This window comes from Meleagris gallopavo, chromosome 1 (genome assembly GCF_905368555.1).
Source record: "Meleagris gallopavo chromosome 1, MGAL_WU_HG_1.1, whole genome shotgun sequence".
In the NCBI taxonomy this organism is placed as follows: domain Eukaryota; kingdom Metazoa; phylum Chordata; class Aves; order Galliformes; family Phasianidae; genus Meleagris; species Meleagris gallopavo.
This window is the reverse complement of record NC_139404.1, coordinates 59323494-59341319: the sequence shown is the minus strand read 5'-3', so window position 1 is coordinate 59341319 and position 17826 is coordinate 59323494. Positions and strand designations below refer to the sequence as shown.

Below are 17826 nucleotides of genomic sequence, written 5' to 3'. Positions count from 1 at the left end.
CTATTTTTGTGTGGTATCTCCAATTACCCTGCATCCCAAGGGACAGTTACTAATTGTGCCTACTGCTAGTGTTTACCCCAAGGAATTGAAAACAGCAGCAAATAAAATCAAAATGGAAAAACAAACAACAGCAACAACAACAAACAACAAATAGAGCTGGAAGATGAAGAAAAGAGAGTGAGGTCCTGACTCTATGAGGTACAGAGTTCCTCTCAAATTGAGGAAATCAGTATCTTCTTCCAGTGCATGCTGAGAGGAAAAAGTAACCAACTTAAATAGCTCCTTGCTAGTAGGAGAAAGGAATTCCAGAAAAATTCAGTGCACATTCACATCCTGAAGGTATTCCTGCCCTTGTTCCAGATATTTCTCATCATCTCCTGTAAGACAAGACCTTGTCCAAAGAGAAAGGAAGAGATCATCAGGCTGAGCTAATGGAATATTGTTACCATCAAGCACTGTACCGAAAACTGGAGGGATGGGAGAAGGCAAATGCTCTTCTTATTAGTGGAGATGAGAATCTCAGCCCAGAATCCATTAAGCCACATAGATTCTTCTTGCCTTATCCAAGGAGAAACAACATAACAAGACTCTGTCTGCATGACTTGGTGTTTGCATGTGCTGCTGTGATAGTGTCAGGGGAGGTAGGGATAGAGGCATCAGACTCCCAGCACAGCTTTGCATTTAACAAGAGAAGAGGGGGAGAGAAAATATTGCTGTGGGAAGAAGGAATTGTATCTTGCTACACAGGGGTTTTTGGAGAAGGCACTTTGTCAACTTATTCACATGCACAGCTGTGATAATTACTTTCCACTTCCCTAGCTCACATGCAGTGCCTACCTCTGTGGGAGGCTTTTCCTTCTGCTCCAGTGAGAGGAATGATTTTGGTGTCTTCCACATGCTTCCTGAGCTGTCTCCCATCAATCAGACTGAAACTATAGAGACCATAGACTCAGCTTACCTACTTTTGTTACCCCACACCACACCACTCTCTGTGACTTGTAATGAAAGAAAGAAGACACGCTCCAGCAACTTAGGTATCATCCTTTCAATCAGACACACTTTCTTGCTCAACTACATACCTATGTAAACACTGCTGGACTTACACACAATGCATATTCACAGCCCTGCCAACTTGAAATCACATATCTTAGTTCTTTACATTCAAGATTCAACTCTATCTCCAGCTCCTACTGCTGTTTCTAATGTCTGTATCTGACACCAATCATGAGTGGCTGTTAAGGATTTTTGGACAAGCTCTAGACTGTTATCTGGGCAAAACTCTTCCTGATATCAAGCTGTCCAGAGAATGAATCAGATTTCAGTATTTAGGGCAATGTTATTTATGCCATAGAAGTGATCTCATAACATTTAACACTTCTTGTCCTTTTTATCTCCTTCCCAGGCACTACAGCTTACTTAACAGATCAGTGCCCTGGGACACAGGCTTTACTCTCAGCTTTGGATAGCCACATGAACTCAAGCAAAACGTTTTCCATCTCTTCATCTTCTTCTTTAAAATGAGGACTGCCTCTGTAAGTACTGAAGGATCTACTGATAAAAGAGTAATGCAGAAGAGTTAGTGGTATTATTATTACTTATTCTTGCATGGTCTTTCTATTATCATCTTGCAGCAAGATATTGTCATGGTGAGCAGTGTGGTAGGAAAAAAGCTTAAATAGTTGCTACTTGCTGCCATTTTAGACATTGGTAAGAAAATACACTGACAGTATCCCACTTGCAAACAAGTGCATTACTTCCCAAAGCACTATATAAAATGTATATATATGTGTACATATCTTCATCTCTGAAATGCAGCTTTTTCTGGTATCAAATATGAGAGTTGGCCACTGCAGTTTGCAATGAAGCCTGCAGCATAACAACTCTGATTCCTTTCTGCTCTGTAAGTCATATTGTCATTTGTGCTTGAGGTATGGGGATGTGAACTGTTCAGTGAGGACTTCCTAGCATCTCAAACCAATGTCACAAAAGAGAAAATAACTTCACAAGAGGAAGACAATTAAGAATGTGCCCTGCTGTCAATTAGACAAAATAGTGAGAGGAAAATGATGACAGATTTTCACCAGCATGTGAACAGGAATAATACCCTAACTGATTGTGTGTGCAGCGTGTGAAGGGACATAGGTGGGTAAGGTCCCCAACATCTGTCCTGAAAAGCAGGGCTCACATCCCACAGTTATGAGAACTAGTCATATACACTCTGGGCTTACAGTAGCATGTTCCTTCTTAGAGCACAGGACTCACAGATTGGGAAGTTGCCTTCAACCAGTTAGTATCAGTTAAGCATAATGGTCAATATGTGTTGTTTATTATTAATTTCTCCTGAGTAGGAAGCCTCATGAAAATAGAACATAAACCCCTGTCATTCCCTCTCTCCCCCTACCTACATTAAGGTATCATTACAGTCATACACATAAATGAACCAGGCATTTGAAAACTAGACAGCCTCTGCAGGATAAGGTTTCTGGAGCTTCTGGTACTCCTGCATTCTAGTTTCCAGTGGGCCCTTTGTTATTATCCTTCCAACTCTGCCACACTGCTGCCCTCTCTTCTGTTGGTTTATATCTCCCTACACAGACAACCTCTGCAGAACCCAGAAGAGTGGTATATCCTATTCTATGACTACTGCATGGAGTTGGAGAGTATGTAGATGCATGCACCCATGGTCCTGAGGCAATGCTCCAGACATGTTTTCAAGCTTGGGATTTGAAGAGTAAGCTAATATGGGTCAAGAACCAGCCTGAAGGTTGCCCATAGCAGTGTAGAGACACGCTGTAGACTCTTCTCGTTCTCTTCTTCTCACCTTCCTTTGTCACTAGTCTTTCCCCTTCTACTGATCTGTAAAGCAAACAGAGTCTGATTCTTCTCTTAAAAAATAAGAAGATACTTTCACATTTGGGAGGATAAATATCTTTAAATATCTTGGGTTTTTTAAATTTTTTTTGGGGGGGAGGCAAGGGGGAGGGCAATGCTTTTTATTCATCAAAGACACACTGGTATTCCCTGTCCTCTTGGCTGTATAAATGCCATGGTAAAAGAGGTGACATAGTTGGTACAATAGTTACAGACAGAGCATGTCTGTCGTGCTCTCAGTTTAATAAACTCAATCCTTTCTTGGCAGGAACAAGGGACCAGCAGTAGATGTTGCTGCAGCTAACATGGAGATCAGTATTTTCCCAAATGAGTAATGAATTCTTGGGGGAAACATTACAGCTATTGGCTGTGCCATCCCAAATGATTGATACTGCAAGTTTGCATAGAATTTGATAGACCAGTAGCTAACTCAGACTAACTAGCCCCAGTAACAGGACATAAGGACATAATAGAACAGTTCCAGAAGAACCATAACATCCAATGATATACATACAAGTGTTCTCTCTCATCTCTTCAACTTTGAAGCTACATAGTTAAAGTGGTAATAGAATCTGGCTCTTAGACTTACCTGGACTGCAAAATAGTATAAATTACTGATCAGAGCCATTCAGTCTACCTATCATAGGAGTTTGACTGGATATAGATTTATTGGCACAAGGCATTATACAAGAAAACTGCTTGAAGAGAGGTCTTCGGCATGAGAACCAAGGAATGATCAGGCAACAGAGAGATTCCTCAGATTCTCTGCAAGTTCAGATGAAGGTTAGTAATCCAGTGTATGTGGGTATCAGAACAAGCCCTGAGGACAAATCCAGATACTCAGTTACTGTGGGGAAGGGGGCCATGTGAGTACGTAAGCAGACACGGGCAATTCATTGGTGTCCTACTGGGAATGGACTTGTAAATTAAAAACCATCAAACGAAAGAAAAGGACTTTGTGAGAATGCTGAAGTGACTGCAGAGACGAAACCTTTCCTGGAACAGCCCCGAAGAGACAGAAACAGTGTTTCTCTTGGGGGGGGTGTAAAACCAAGGAAGGACGGGTCTGAGCTTGGTTCCACAACTGAAGAGAGGTCCTAATCTCTATTTCTTTTGAAAAATGCCACCATGTATAAAGTCCAGTAAGGACCTCAGGGTAGAAACTGTGCCTCTCCAGAAGGCAGACCTGAGAATGTTCCACAGAGGTAGTGCCCACGCAGGCACAGCAGCAAGAAGATGCAGAATGCTGAGGCTGAAGGAGGTACTGTCAGAAAAACTCTTCACTGGACCAGAATAGTGTGAATCACTTTGGAGGACTGCCTGGAAATCTACATGAGAGAGACAAACAGATTGACAGCAAGGTCCTGAATGTTAATAGAAAGCTCCGAATTTTGAGAAAAAAACATCCAAGTATAGAAAGACTGAAGAAAACCCCAAGACTCCTTAAGATTCATAACATTCTAAGTGACAGTTTTGTACTGCACTTGAGAAAGATGTAAATGCTTTAGTGTATTTCAGCAAATATAAATCAAACTATTTGGTAGCAACCGTCTCAACAGCAGCTTATGTCCACGTAAATATTGGCAGGTGGATTAAGATAATCCACCAACTTCACATGCAAATCCAGGAGGAGCAAGTCTCCAATTGGCAATGGTAGATTTCCACCTAGGTGCCCATTGGATACCTACAGTAATTTCCCAATTCCTTGTAACTTTAATATTCCAAGGCTTTTAAAAGGCATACACAGAACACTAGCTCTGTAAAAGGGTCACAGATTTAGAATGGGCTGTTCAGCCACTTTGAAGCTAATTTTAAAAAATTATCTAGGGTTTTACCGCCTAGATTCCATAGCAAAATACGTTTTCTGAGACCATATATTTTATTTTTTCTTTCAAAGCACATATCTTTACTTTTCTGTGTGTGTGTGTGTTTGTGTGTGCATTAGTTCCTGCTTTGTAACTAAGCCAGGTTTGAGTGAGTAATAGTGATCTCAGATGGGGTGGAAGAAAGAGAACTTGTAGTTTCCACTGCAGAAAAGGATTCATAGTGAACTGAACTCATTACATAGAAGTGTCCATGCTGGAGAGAGATGTTCTAAAAGCCTCAACACCTGGAGAAACTTAGATCAGAACTCACATCTTGTCAAGCATTAGAAAACGTCACCATGACACAGGACTTGTGGAAGCCAAGCTTCATTAGCTCTGCAGCTCACCGACCCCCCTGGTTCTCGCCTAAAAGAGGGCAGGAAGGACAAGTTTTGTCATTTTTTCTTTCTTCAAAAGCAGCTCAATTTCCCCAAAACATCCCTGCTCAGTTGTGACTAATCATGGAAAATATTGATCCCATCCTATCCCTGTCAGAAAATTATAACTTCAGAGTACATGAAAATAACAGCTGATCAATGAACACAATCTTAGCAAAGACAATAAAGATAATACCTGAATAAGAAGCAGACTGTGGGTTCGTGCACAAAGTAGAGTACAGAGAAGAAAAAAAAGAAAAAAAAAAAAACACAAAAAAAACCCCACATTTTAAAATAGAACAAATATATCTTTATAATTCTGTGGTACCAAAACTCTGACCTCAAATTAAAATACCATAAGAAAACATTGCAAACTTGTGACATGGAGAATCAGAATGTTGCTTTATGGCTTTCTCACTGTTCAATGCTATCTCTGATGATGATGAGTCGCTATAGCTATTGTCAACACTCATTTACACTAGTGGATGCATGTGTATTTGTGTGTGAGGACAGATACACAAAATCTGGTACAGATCCTCAGGTGATGTAAATTCCCATGGCTGTATTGACGTCAGTAAAGATACACTGATTTCCTCCAGCTAACAATTTGCCTTTCTGCATGTAAAAAGCACAGAAGCTAGGTGCTGTTTCAACTTTGCTCTCAGACATTAGACAAATGCTCATGCAAATACATTCCATCTCATACGTGCAAATATACGTATTGCCTTGCAGTACACATTCAAGCAGCAACGGGAGATTTATGCTTCCTCCTATGCTGAAACGTATAAAAAGGACTGCTCCCGATCTGCCTGCCCACTGCTATCTGTAACAATATATCCCCAGTTGCTTTGCTACAGATCTTAAAATATACAGAGATGAAAGGGACGGTCCAGTATCAGAAGTCTGTTAAAAATATATTAGGAGGAATTGAACTTTGATTCTAAGACTCCTCTAACTAAAAGATCTTTCTGCCTCTTCAACAGGGCCATTGAGCAGAACAAATCCAATCTCATTTTCTTACCTAGAGCTTACTAAATGAAATTGCAATCTGCAGTATAGATGAATACAAGAATATTACTAGTTTGTTTCAGGATACCCTTCTCTGGGGGAAAAAAATACATATAATTTTTTAAAATTGCATGAAAAAGAAAGGAAAAAATAGTCACATTTCTGGCTCTGTCTCCACAAACAACTCATCTCATTTGCTCACGTGCTCTTACATGAGCTCTATGGAACACAGCCCAAGTAACGATCAGAGGCTACAGGTAATTTGTGGCAAATGAAATATTTTCCATCTGTTTCGCAGAGGAATATTTCTGGCTATCTATAATGTTTTTCAAATGGAGAAATAACAAAAGATTTCACTCCAGAGAATGAAGGGGGGGAAAAAAAGAGAGAAAGAAAGAAAACATTGCTGAAAATAGAAGGAAAGGGGGAAAAAGAAAGCAACAAAACAATTATAGGGAAAATAACAGCAAAAGCAGATTGTGTATAAACCCTAGGTACAGAAAGATTAACTCCTTTAAAATACTTTAAAGCTCTTTTTTACTGTTTCCACTTTTATTCCAGGGCAGAACAAATAAAATCTAGATGGTCAGGATAGGGAAATCACTGTAATTAAACAAATCTGTTTGTCTACAGGTGCTTTGCTTGCAGAAATTTTGCTTTACCAGGTAAGCAGTTATTTTGAATGAGAAGAGAGCAAGTAAAAACTAAACAAAGACCAAAGTGCCAGGTGACAAGCTCTGCTCTGCTGTCATCAGAGGAACAGAAAGGCATCCCAAGATTACCGCAGCTTACTCTGAGTAAAAGCAAATAATATCAACGTATGGTATAGGTGGGGATGTGTACTACACCTCATGTAAGTAGCCACTTGCCACATGCATAAACTACATACCATGCTTAAACTGTATATTCCTGCGTGCACGGCGTTTGGTGAAGGACATGGAAATATCAGTCGCTCGTTGTTCTTCCACTCTGTATGTGCTGCACAGTACGGAACAGCCCGCCTAACAGTCACCTGGCACTGAGTCCCTGGCAGGAATTCTCAAAGGCATTTTTAATACCTATTCATTTGGGGTATATTTTTCCTTTTATAAAACTTCCAAACAGTCATGCAAGAATTCTTCTGATGGCTAACAGTGTTGCCATGTGAGTCTGTGGCTACTGAAGCCCATTCATGAGCCTTAACCTTGGATCTGCCTCAGAAGTGACACCAAATCACCCAAGACAAAGTGTATACAAGAAAGGCACCCTTGCTACCAGGGAAGAGCAACCTGGCTACAATAGAACATATAATTGAGTGACATAAAATTTTCTCTACCTAGCAAGAAAAACAAAACAATGCATTTGCACCCCTCCATTTAAGCATTAAAAAATGCACATCTTTTGCTGTTGCTTTCAGCTTCTCTTCTTGAGTATGAGTCCTTGTGACCACAGGCTCTGCTCTAACAGGGCTCAGGACTCAGAACCCAGCAGCATCTGTCCAAAGCACCACTAGGCAGTATTTCACACAGATTCCTGCCTTATTACTACCTCATGGCACTCCCAGACAGCCAGAGAGATTTCCCACAATGGTATCTTTAGGCCTTGATACTGAGTTGCTCCATCCAGGATATTACACAGCACCATACAGGTACTGTCCCTGTGGGTGGAATTCCTCATGCCATCTTTGCAAAGCAATTTCAAACCTATAATTTCATCCTGATCTCTTCCTAAACTGACACTTTTTCCTTCTCTTTCTTCATCTGTGATTTCTTATATTGTTATGAATCATTAATTCGATATTTCTTTCCCTGGGACTTTTCCAACCCTGATGCAGATGTGACGCAGGTGTGTTCATACCATAAAGAAAGACTTCATCTGATTATCATGTGAATGGAACCAGTACAAATACATCCTAAAATGGGACATATTCACAGAATCTATTTTCTTTTTTCCCTCTCATTGCGATCTTTATTTCAGCCTCATCTAAGCAGAGCTTTAGCATCTATGTAGCTACACCAATGTAAAACCTCTGTCATTTGAAACCAGCTTACAGCAACGTACTCCAAATAACTTTTGATGGTGAAACTGTGCATCGCTCACAGAGATCTGCAGAACCCAGGGCAGCACCAATGGAACTATTTCTGCTGCCTGAAACCTCAAGGGAATTGAACTCTGAATTAGGCTGGGGGAAATATGAATCTAAAAGAATGAAAGCAGAGGGCAAATCACCCACAGTGAAAGGAATGGGTATCTGGAGGTATGGAAGCAATTCAGAGTTCCTCTGTCCTTTCTTCTTCTTCTTCTTTTTTTTTTTTTTTTTTTTTTTTTTTTTTTTTTTTGCTGGTGCAATGCGCAAATATAGCAAAATATGTTAATAGTAAGCCATAATATTTACAGTTATTGTTAGTATCCATTGAAATCAGTGGGATTTTGTCTAATGCCTTTACCCTGGAGATAATCCATAGAATAGAACATTAATGCATAGTTAAAAGGAAAAAATTATGGAAAACAGCACCTCTGAATATGCAGTATCTTCAGTTTAAAGTTACATAATTGAGCTTTTGAAATTAAATAAAAATATAGCAAACAGCCTCAGACCACAAAACCAACTGAGTCTAACATTGTCTTTTAAAATATGTCTCTCTACTGAGATAAAAAATACTATCCTATCCCAACACGAAATAGAATAGGTTTCAACCTAATGCAAATATATATGAGCTATAAAACCTCTGGGAAAATTGTAGAAAAATTCTTCTAAGAGTTCTGAGAGTTTGTTTTGCATGAGGAGAGGATCTTATAGAGCAAACACAGACTAATAATTTAAAGGAAGTATTTAGCTTCTTTATGTTGTACTCCTTCTACACCTTGTTTTCAGTGTTGGTGACATAGTTGAGAGAAGACTTGGGATGATACACAGAATGCTCATAAATTGTGTCTGTGCCTTTCAATGGAAAGAACTATAATGGAATACTGGCTATTATTGTAATTGAATTAATCAAAGTGAGTTTTGCAGATAATGCACAGGCTTAAAACCCGAAGTCCTTCCATAGGCAGAGTTCCCATCGAGAGAGTTTCACCGACAAGAAGACTGCAGGATTCGGGCCATTTAGAGTCAGTGTGCTAAATTCAGCCCTGTGGCACTTCTCTGATACTCAGTGACCGGCACTGAGGATTGGAAATGAAGGCAGTTTCCTGATAAAGAAGGGAAAGAACATTTATACTCACATTTGACGATACTTGGGATGGTCCCTTAAGACAAGAGGCTGCCTAGTAAGGGTGATTTAAGCTGTACTAATTTGGCAACCTGTATTTTTGAAGCAAAACATTCCATGACGAATGACCTTATTTTTTTGTTTTTAAAGCCGTGAGGTGCTTATGCAATAGACTCCTAAGGTAGAAAGAGACAGATGCCGTGGAATAATAATCAGCCTAATTCTTGCTGAGAATCTGCAAAACCCTTCTGCTTGCCTCTCCCTTCATAGGTAAGCTCAGTGCCACCACTCGCACACAATACGCAGCAACAATTAGGGTGCCTCTGCAAAACTCAGGAATTCTTCTCTTCTGGAGGATGACTTACGTTTTTTCCTCTTTAAAAATACATTTAAACAACAACAACTTATTGAAGAAATCTAATAATGAAAATAAGAGTCAACTTTCCCTTAAAAGAAGAGATGCTTCTGTTGTGGGTTTTTCTTGCAAGCCCCTTACAGAAGACTGCCAAGAATAGTCACGCGTACCCAAAAGCTCAGCTCTTCTCTTCAGAGCTGGAGGTGAGCTGGGCTGCATTAAAAGCTCAGTCCGAGCTCAAAATGAGCAAAATCCCTGTGTCTGAAGTGAGAAGGGGCATCACTAGGACATTTAAACACGCTGACCAGAACCCCCTGTTTTGTGATGCAGAGGAAATTCCATTACAGACAGGCACCACCTGGGTGCTGCTTTTACCACTAATTTCAGCCACTGCATCTCATCAGGTTAAACAATAATTTCTCTTCTGCTTAGAGTGGCCATTTTCTGTAGCAAACAGGCAGTTCCTATGCTCTAGGGCTAAGGGGAAAAAATAGAGAACATTGAATTTCAGGGCTCATCATACAGGGAAAAAACATGTTCATTTTTAGGGAGGAAGGAAGGGAGCGCAGATACCTAATCTGTGTAAGCATCAAAATATGTGTCCCCTGCTGTCACACAGAATCCAAAATACAACTCTCAGGTTGGCCAGCTGGATCACAAGGGATACTGGGCATGCTGTCAAATAGGTGGTGAAAGATCCTCCACATCCAAGTTGCTGTTAAGTTAGATTTTGCAGTCTCTTTGATATCCTTCTAACAGTCAGAGATGAGAAAGGATGAAACTCAGTAAATACAATCAATGGGGAAAAGAAAGAAACCTGCAGGAGTGAGAAATGTAGACTACTTTGCATCTCTCAAATTTGCCATTCTATACAAAGATTTTGGTTTGCCTAAGCTATAGAAGGAAACAGAAGCAATCTATTTTAATCTTCCTGAGTGAGCAGTGCTGCAGGGATTGCTCTGTTATCCCCAGCATCAGCCTTGACTTTCCACAAAGAGGATACATCTATCTACCTATCTATCTATCTATCTATCTATCTATCTATCTGTCTGTCTGTCTGTCTATCCATCCATCCATCCATCCTACAGATTACGGTATGAAATGTCAGCAATCAACAGTGTTCTTAATGCACATCTCTGTGCCTCTGGATATGAAGGAAAGGTCTGCGATTCTTCCCTCAGTCAAATCCCACTGCAAAAATCTCAGATAAGGAGGTATTTAGACTCATGCACAAAAATTGATTCCTCAATCTGCCTAATGACGTATGCTAGAAACTGTTCAGAAGAAAGGAAAGCTGTTGTTGATACGATGTTTCTAACAGAGCCTTCACTGCAGAGATTCACTATTTAAGAACCAGTGAGGTTGATCATGCATTTTTACACAGGTTTCTTACTGCTTTGACTTGAGTGACTTAAACTAAGCTGGATTCTGGATTTACAGCAGTCGGCATGAGCTCTGGATCTGGCCCTATGCTGTGTCTTTTTAAAACTTCATTCATCACATGCTAAATAAGGGCCAGATCCTGCAAATGGGAATGCTTACACCTATCTCAATATTCTCTGTATTAATCAGGACATTCCCTTTAAGTTGTGATTGCGACATTGATTCATCACAGTGCAGTATTTTAGGAGCACGGAGCTGTCTTTTGGGATTCAAGCGCGCCTTCACTGTAGATAATCCTTTAATAGTATTTCCTCAATAGTAATTTCTCTGATGATTTTCACAGGATCACGTGATAGATGCTCCATGCTTTTATGAAGTGCTGTAACTCCACTCAACCCTAACTGAAAATCCAGCTCCATGTCATAGTTATGCTGCTGCATTCAAAGCCAACAAATGAGAGAGAAGGGGGCCTTTCATTTAAAGTGTCAAAAGAGACACAGAAAACATTTTGCTCTATACACTGTGCCATATACTTTATTTGTTTTTGACGTGACCACAAGCAAAACAATAGGGCTCATTCTAGGAAAGAAAAGTGGATCTAGTTTTACTACTTACTTTAGCTTCTTTCTTACATAAAAGAAACCACATCAGAGACTGCGCTCCTTCTCTTCCTAACTTCACTACCTGGATTCAAGCAGAATACATTCCCTTGCTTTCAAAGTGCCTCAACATAGCCCAGTACAGCTGTAATTACCAGCTGGTGAACTGATGGCATATACTGGATGCGTAACCCAAGAAAATGTGACTTTCCAACAGTAGCTTCTTCCACCGGCTATCATCAGGAATGCTCATCCTTGTTTACTAGGCACGCATGCACAGAGAACATTATCAGTATTCAGCTCTAGTATGAAGCTTTCTTCACTGGAGAGGAAAGACCAGCAAAAATACTTTGTCCTTTTGAGAAGCTGGATCAGTATCAGGTGCCACTCGCCAAAAATACACACATTAAGGCAACCGACACAGAAGTGTGAGATGCATCGTATACATCAAACATACAAACAGCATCTGTATCTCTCTGAACCCACACACATCACGTGCGGCATAATGCATACCCGAGACCCTTGCATCAGCGAGGGCAGGAAATCCCAGCTCTCGGGAAGGAGTAGGGATTTTCCTTCCTGGGATGACGGCTTTTTGACAGGTACCGGTGACTTAAGGCAAACAGAAGCTGCTGTCCTTAGCAAAGCTTCTCGCCGTCTGGGCTGCACCGCACTCACCTCCTCAGCGACCGATTTATTTATGACAGTCAATGAGGGCACGGTGCTGTGTGTGAGCAGCGCGGGTGAGCGGCCCGCAGACACCCGCACCTGCACACGGCGGCGGCGCCCGGCTCCGATCCGCGCTCTGCCCTCTCTCCCGAGGAGGGATTCCCCACCCACCCACACGCCGCCCCCTCTCCCCTCCTCACTCACTCCGGTCTCCGGCTCAGGATGCCTTTCCCGATGGCCTGGGGGGCCTTGTGCTGGAGCAGCGAGGAGCAGCAGCCCTTCTCCCTGCCGTCCTTTTCGACGGGGTGCTGGTGGGGCTGCGCAGCGGGATGCTGGTGCCCGGCGGCCCGGCCCGGTCCCGCGGTCGCCGCTTTGCCCGCGGGCTGCGGCGCCGGGAGCTGTTGGTGGTGCTGGAGCGGCTCGGGCTGGCCCGCCGGCGGCGGCGGCGGGGGCTGTTCGGCCGGAGGGCCCGCGGGCGGCGCGGGGGCGGCGGGAGGTTCGGCGGGGGCCGGCTGCTGCCCGCGGAGGTTGCGGTTCTCGGTGCTCAGCTCGTCCAGCCGCCTCTCCAGCTCGTCGATGCGCTGCCGCTGGGTGTGGATGAGGCTCTGCTGGTTCTGCACGATGGCGGTGAGCTCCTTCAGGTAGAGCACGGCGCGCACCGGGTTTTCCAGCAGGCTCTCCATGCCCCGGCTGCCGAACCGGGCCCCTCTGCCCGGCCGCCGGAGCTCCGGCGAGAGCGGAGCGGGTTGCGGGGAGGCGCCTGGCCGCCCCACGCGCGCGCACACACACACACACACACCTCACGCACGCTCGCTCACGCGAACGCGCGCGCCCGCCTGACCGACGGGGCCCGCGCGCGGGCACGCGCGACCAGCGGCCGCTCGCTCACGCGCGCAGGGAACGAAGCCCGGCGGCTCCGCGCCCGCCCGGGCCCCCACGCGCCACGCACGGCGAGAGCGGGGGAAGGAGAGAGGGAAGAAAGGGGCGGGCTCCGCCGCCCAGACCCCGCCCCGCCCCGCCGCGCACGCGCAGGGGGTGGGGGGATTCAGGCACCGGTGAGGTGCGCGGGTTGGGCCGTGCAACCGAGGGGCCGTCCGCTCGCCAGTGCCGAGGGGAAGGTGCGGCGGGAGAGGGCTCCGCCTGGAGGCTCTGCCCGTCGTAGAGCCTGTTGCAGCGCCCTGTCCCCCCCGAGCGGCATCTGTAGATGTTGCTTTGATGCTTGCTTCTTTTTTTTTCCCGTCGTGCTTATGTGACTAGCATGATTTGGGCTGGTTTTGTCTGCCCAGAGCTCGTGTTCTTTTGCTTATCTTGTTAACGTGCAGAAGGCGGGGCCAAAGCTGAACCTAGATAAATGTTGGAAGCATCTGCTGCATCCTCATAAATAGAGTCAAAAAATCACCACGGTTGCAAAGCACCTCCAAGATCATCCAGTCCAACCTCCCTCCAATCACCAATATTTCACACTGACCACGTCCCTCAGTGCCACATCCACACATTTCTTGAACACCTCATGGATGGTGACTCCACCATCTCCCTGGACAGCTTGTTGCAGCACCTGACCACTCTCTTGGAGAGGAAGTACTTCCTTACATCCAACCTGAATCTCCCCTGACACAACTTGAGGCCATTCTCTCTCATCTTATTGCTAGTTACATGGGAGAAGAGGCCAACCCCATGTCACCACATCCTCCTCTCAGATAGTTGTAGAGAGTGATAAGGTCTCCCCTGAGACTCTTCCAGGCTGAACAACCCCAGCTGCCTCAGTCACTCCCCTCAGTCACAGAAGGAGCTTCAGTCTGTGAAGCTCCAGACCCCTCGCAACTTCACTGTCCTTCTCTGGACACACTCCAGGACCTCAACGTCTTTCTTGTATCAAGGAGCCCAAAACTGAACACAGTACTCGGCCTGGCCTCACCAGTGCTGAGTACGAAGAGATGGTCTCTTCTCTGTTCCTGCTGGCTGCGCTATTTCTGACACAAGCCAGGATGCCATTGGCCTTCTCAGCCACTTGGGCACTCCTGGGTGTGTTTCTTCTACACAGTCTTCCAGACACTCTGCCCCAAGCCTGTAGGATTTCTTGGGGTTGCTGTGGCCAAAGTGCAGGACCTGGCATTTGGTCTTGTTGAATTTCATTCCATTGGCCTCAGCCTAGCTATCCAGCCTGTCCAGATCCCTCTGTAGGACCTTTCTTCACCTAGGCAAATCGACACTTCCCCCCAGGTTGGTGTCACCTGCAAACTTACTGAACATGCACTCAGTGTCCTCATCCAGGTCATCAATAAAGATTGAACAGGATAAGCCCCAGTGCCAACCCCTGTGGAACACTACTTGTGACCAGTCACCAGCTGGATTTAATTCCATTCACCACCACTCTCTTGGTCCAACAATCCAGGCAGCTCTTTACCCAGCAAAGAGTGTACCCGTCCAAGCCGTGGGCTGCCAGCTTTGCCAGGAGGTTGGCCACTCCTTTGAAGCTTTGGTCTCCATCAGCTTCTTAAGAAGAGAACAAAACTCCATGTGGAATTCTCCTTTGGCACGCAGGGCTGTGGGTCAGACAAGAGATAGTCATGGCCTCTGCTTTTTACTGCCATGCAGATTGCTTTTCCTGCTCTTCCTCATCCACAGCTGTAAGAGTTCTCAAACTTGGGTCGGAGAAGCTACCTGCATGCTTTCTACCATATCCATTCATGGCCTGGCTAAGAGTAATATCCTTATTTACCAGAACTCTAGCATAGATCCACACAGAATTTTGATCATCTCTGTGAAGGGTTAGAAGCAGCAACCGTTCCAATAACTGCTGGTAACAAGTTGCCAGACCTGCTCATAGGCAAGCACATGATTCAACTAAGCATACAAAAGTTCCAAGTACACGAAACTAAAATCAGCTATTTTATGAAGACCGTTTTGAGAGGGAATTGCTACTTTCATTTTGCCTTTTCCCATCAGCAGAAACAGTACCGTAGTAAGGATCTCCTGAAGTGCAGAACTGAGAAATGTAAAGAAGGTCAGTTTTAGATGAGCAGAAAGGTGTATTTCCAGTCTTTTCTGTTCACAGATAGCCTTGAGAATGTAAACTGCTGCAAACAGGATCACCAGGATTAGAAACTCTTCAGAGATTCCTTCTAAAAAAACTGCTATTCACAGTTCTCTACAGCAAGCATGTAGATGGCTTTGGGGCATCATGAAACACTGTTGAATGTCCCTTGTATGCTGGAGGAAGACTCCAGAATGAACTCTAAGGGCATTCAAATGCCACTCGCTTACAATTTTATTGGAAAATTTTAAGGAAGACCTTCCATTGCCTAGTTTGTCATTTATGTCTTGCTATGGGGCTTTGACTGAGCAGGAACTTAGCAAGGTGAGAGATGGTTAGAGAGGAATGTGAAAAAAGGCTCACACAGAAATACATGAATGCACCAAAGATTTCTCTTGAGAAGCGTAGAAAATATTAATTTAGGAAATTGTGCTGGCACGCGGTCTCCTTTCAGTGACACAGCTGAGCAACAACAGTTCAGTCCTTCCTCATAAGCATGGATTACAGAGAAAATAGTGGAAATAATGTAGTTTTTGCATTGACACATTCTGGGGAAGAACTAGGGATATCTGAGAGGGAAGTTGCGTATGTACATTTGCACAGATATAAAAGAGCTACCTTGATTCTGTAAGGAGAGACTTAAAGCAGAGACTGGTTCTCTTGCAGAACAGATCAGGCATGCATCAGTACAGGCTGGGGATTGACCTGCCGGAAAGGAGCTCTGCGGAGAAGGACCCGGGTGTCCTGGTGGAAAACAGGTTGGCCACGAGGCAGCAGTGTGCCCTTCTAAAGAGAGTCCAGCAGAAGGCTGCAAAGACGGTTAGGGGCCTGGAGTGTCTCCCTCATGAGAACAGGCCTGAGAGACTAGGGGCTGCTCAGCCTGGAGAAGACTGAGGGGAGATCTTATCAGTTCTTATAAATATCTAATAGGCAATGGTTGGGGCCAGGCTCTTTTCAACGGTGCCCAGTGACAGAACAAGGGGCAATGGACACAAATCGAAACATAAGAAGTTCCATATGAACATGAGGAAAAACTTTTTGACTTCAAGGGTTACAGAGCACTGGAACAAACTGCTCAGAGAAGGTTATGGAGTCTCTTTCTCTGGAGATATTCAAGACCCACCTGGACACTTTCTGCTAGATATTATTCTAGGGAAACCGCTTTAGTAGAAGGATGGAATAGATCATCTCCAGAACTTCCTTCCAACCCCTACAAATATGTCATTTGTGATTCTATGATTCTGTTTTATATCTCAGGGGCTAACCTTGTGTGCAGTTCTGTCTTCATATTGGATATAATGTTCCTTTACTGCCCAGCTGGGTAAAAGCAGTGGCAAAAAAAAAAAAAGGGTCACGGACACTGTGCTGGCCTATCCACATACAATAAGATAGGTTGCGGTATGTATTCTTAAGGTAATAGTAACTAAAGAGAAAAATTATCCTGGTGTGGAAGGTCAGGTATGGGAAAACACAGCTTGGAAGTCCCATGGTGCTCGAATGCTTATTGGGTAATATTTTACTGTGGACTTGATATATTCATTCATTTTTTGCAGCTTTCATTTGCTTGACCAGCCTTGTTAGCCCAGTTTCTACTCATAAATCTCTGTAATAAATGAAACAGACAAAGACATACAGCCACAGATTGGTAAGTGAGAAATAATTAAGCTGGGAGAATCAGAAAGAAAGCAGTTTTCTGTATGGATCTGGTGACTGGTAGACAGGAATTGTACGACTTAGCCCTGACCTTCCGGGTTTCTACAGAAAGCGCAGGCCAAAGAAAAATGCAACAGAATGCTCTTGTGCCTAATATGAAAGACCATGCAGGGATCTAATTATAAAATTTCAAGTTGCATAATCCTTCATAATAAAAAAATTCAGTGAAGACAGTGTATTCATTCAAGAGGAATGTGCAAAGATATCAGAAGAAATTTAATGTCTTCTTAGCACAGAAAGCAAGATTCCCACACAGCTAGGAAATGGCTCCTCTTTTATCCAGCCATCACTGTGTCCCCTTGATTACACTGCCACAATACCTAGCATATATCATTTGAAAACTCTGCACATTAGTGAGCTAAGCTTTACTGTCTGTAGAAGATGAATGTTAGGATTGTAGCCATCAGAAATAGGGACATGAAGCACAGAGTGGCTAAATAACTTGTCCAAGGCCACATGGGAGGCAGGGCTGGTGGGGACAGATTTCTCACTTCTAGCATCTTTGGCATGTAGCCCGATCTTCAAGTCGGGCTGCTTAAATGCTGCTGTTTCTCTTTGTAGGAAAGATGACATATGGAGGAAAACAATGGTAAAGGTGATGAATTCTGTTAAAACTATTTTGCTATAGATAATTTGTTGGTATTGTGTTTTACAAAGTCCTGATTTTTTTCGGTCCATTCCAGAAAAAAAAAAAAAAAAAAAAGGATTAATTATGTTATTATGGAATAAAGTGCTTCCCTTATCCACTTAACAAGGTGCTT

At 43.6% G+C, this 17826-nt stretch overlaps 1 protein-coding gene across 4 annotated transcripts in view; it reads right to left on the bottom strand.

Moving 5' to 3' along the window:
- The window catches only part of IQSEC3 (IQ motif and Sec7 domain ArfGEF 3), a 104981-nt gene extending 91683 nt beyond the window's left edge, over positions 1-13298 (bottom strand). For all 4 annotated transcript variants that reach the window (XM_085229760.1, XM_085229739.1, XM_085229752.1 and 1 more), the window contains exon 1: positions 12523-13298. In XM_085229760.1, coding sequence (XP_085085886.1) covers positions 12523-13001 — 479 coding nt within the window. In that variant the 5' untranslated portion in view covers positions 13002-13298. The remainder of the gene's footprint in view (positions 1-12522) is intronic.
- Positions 13299-17826: the final 4528 nt, after the last annotated feature.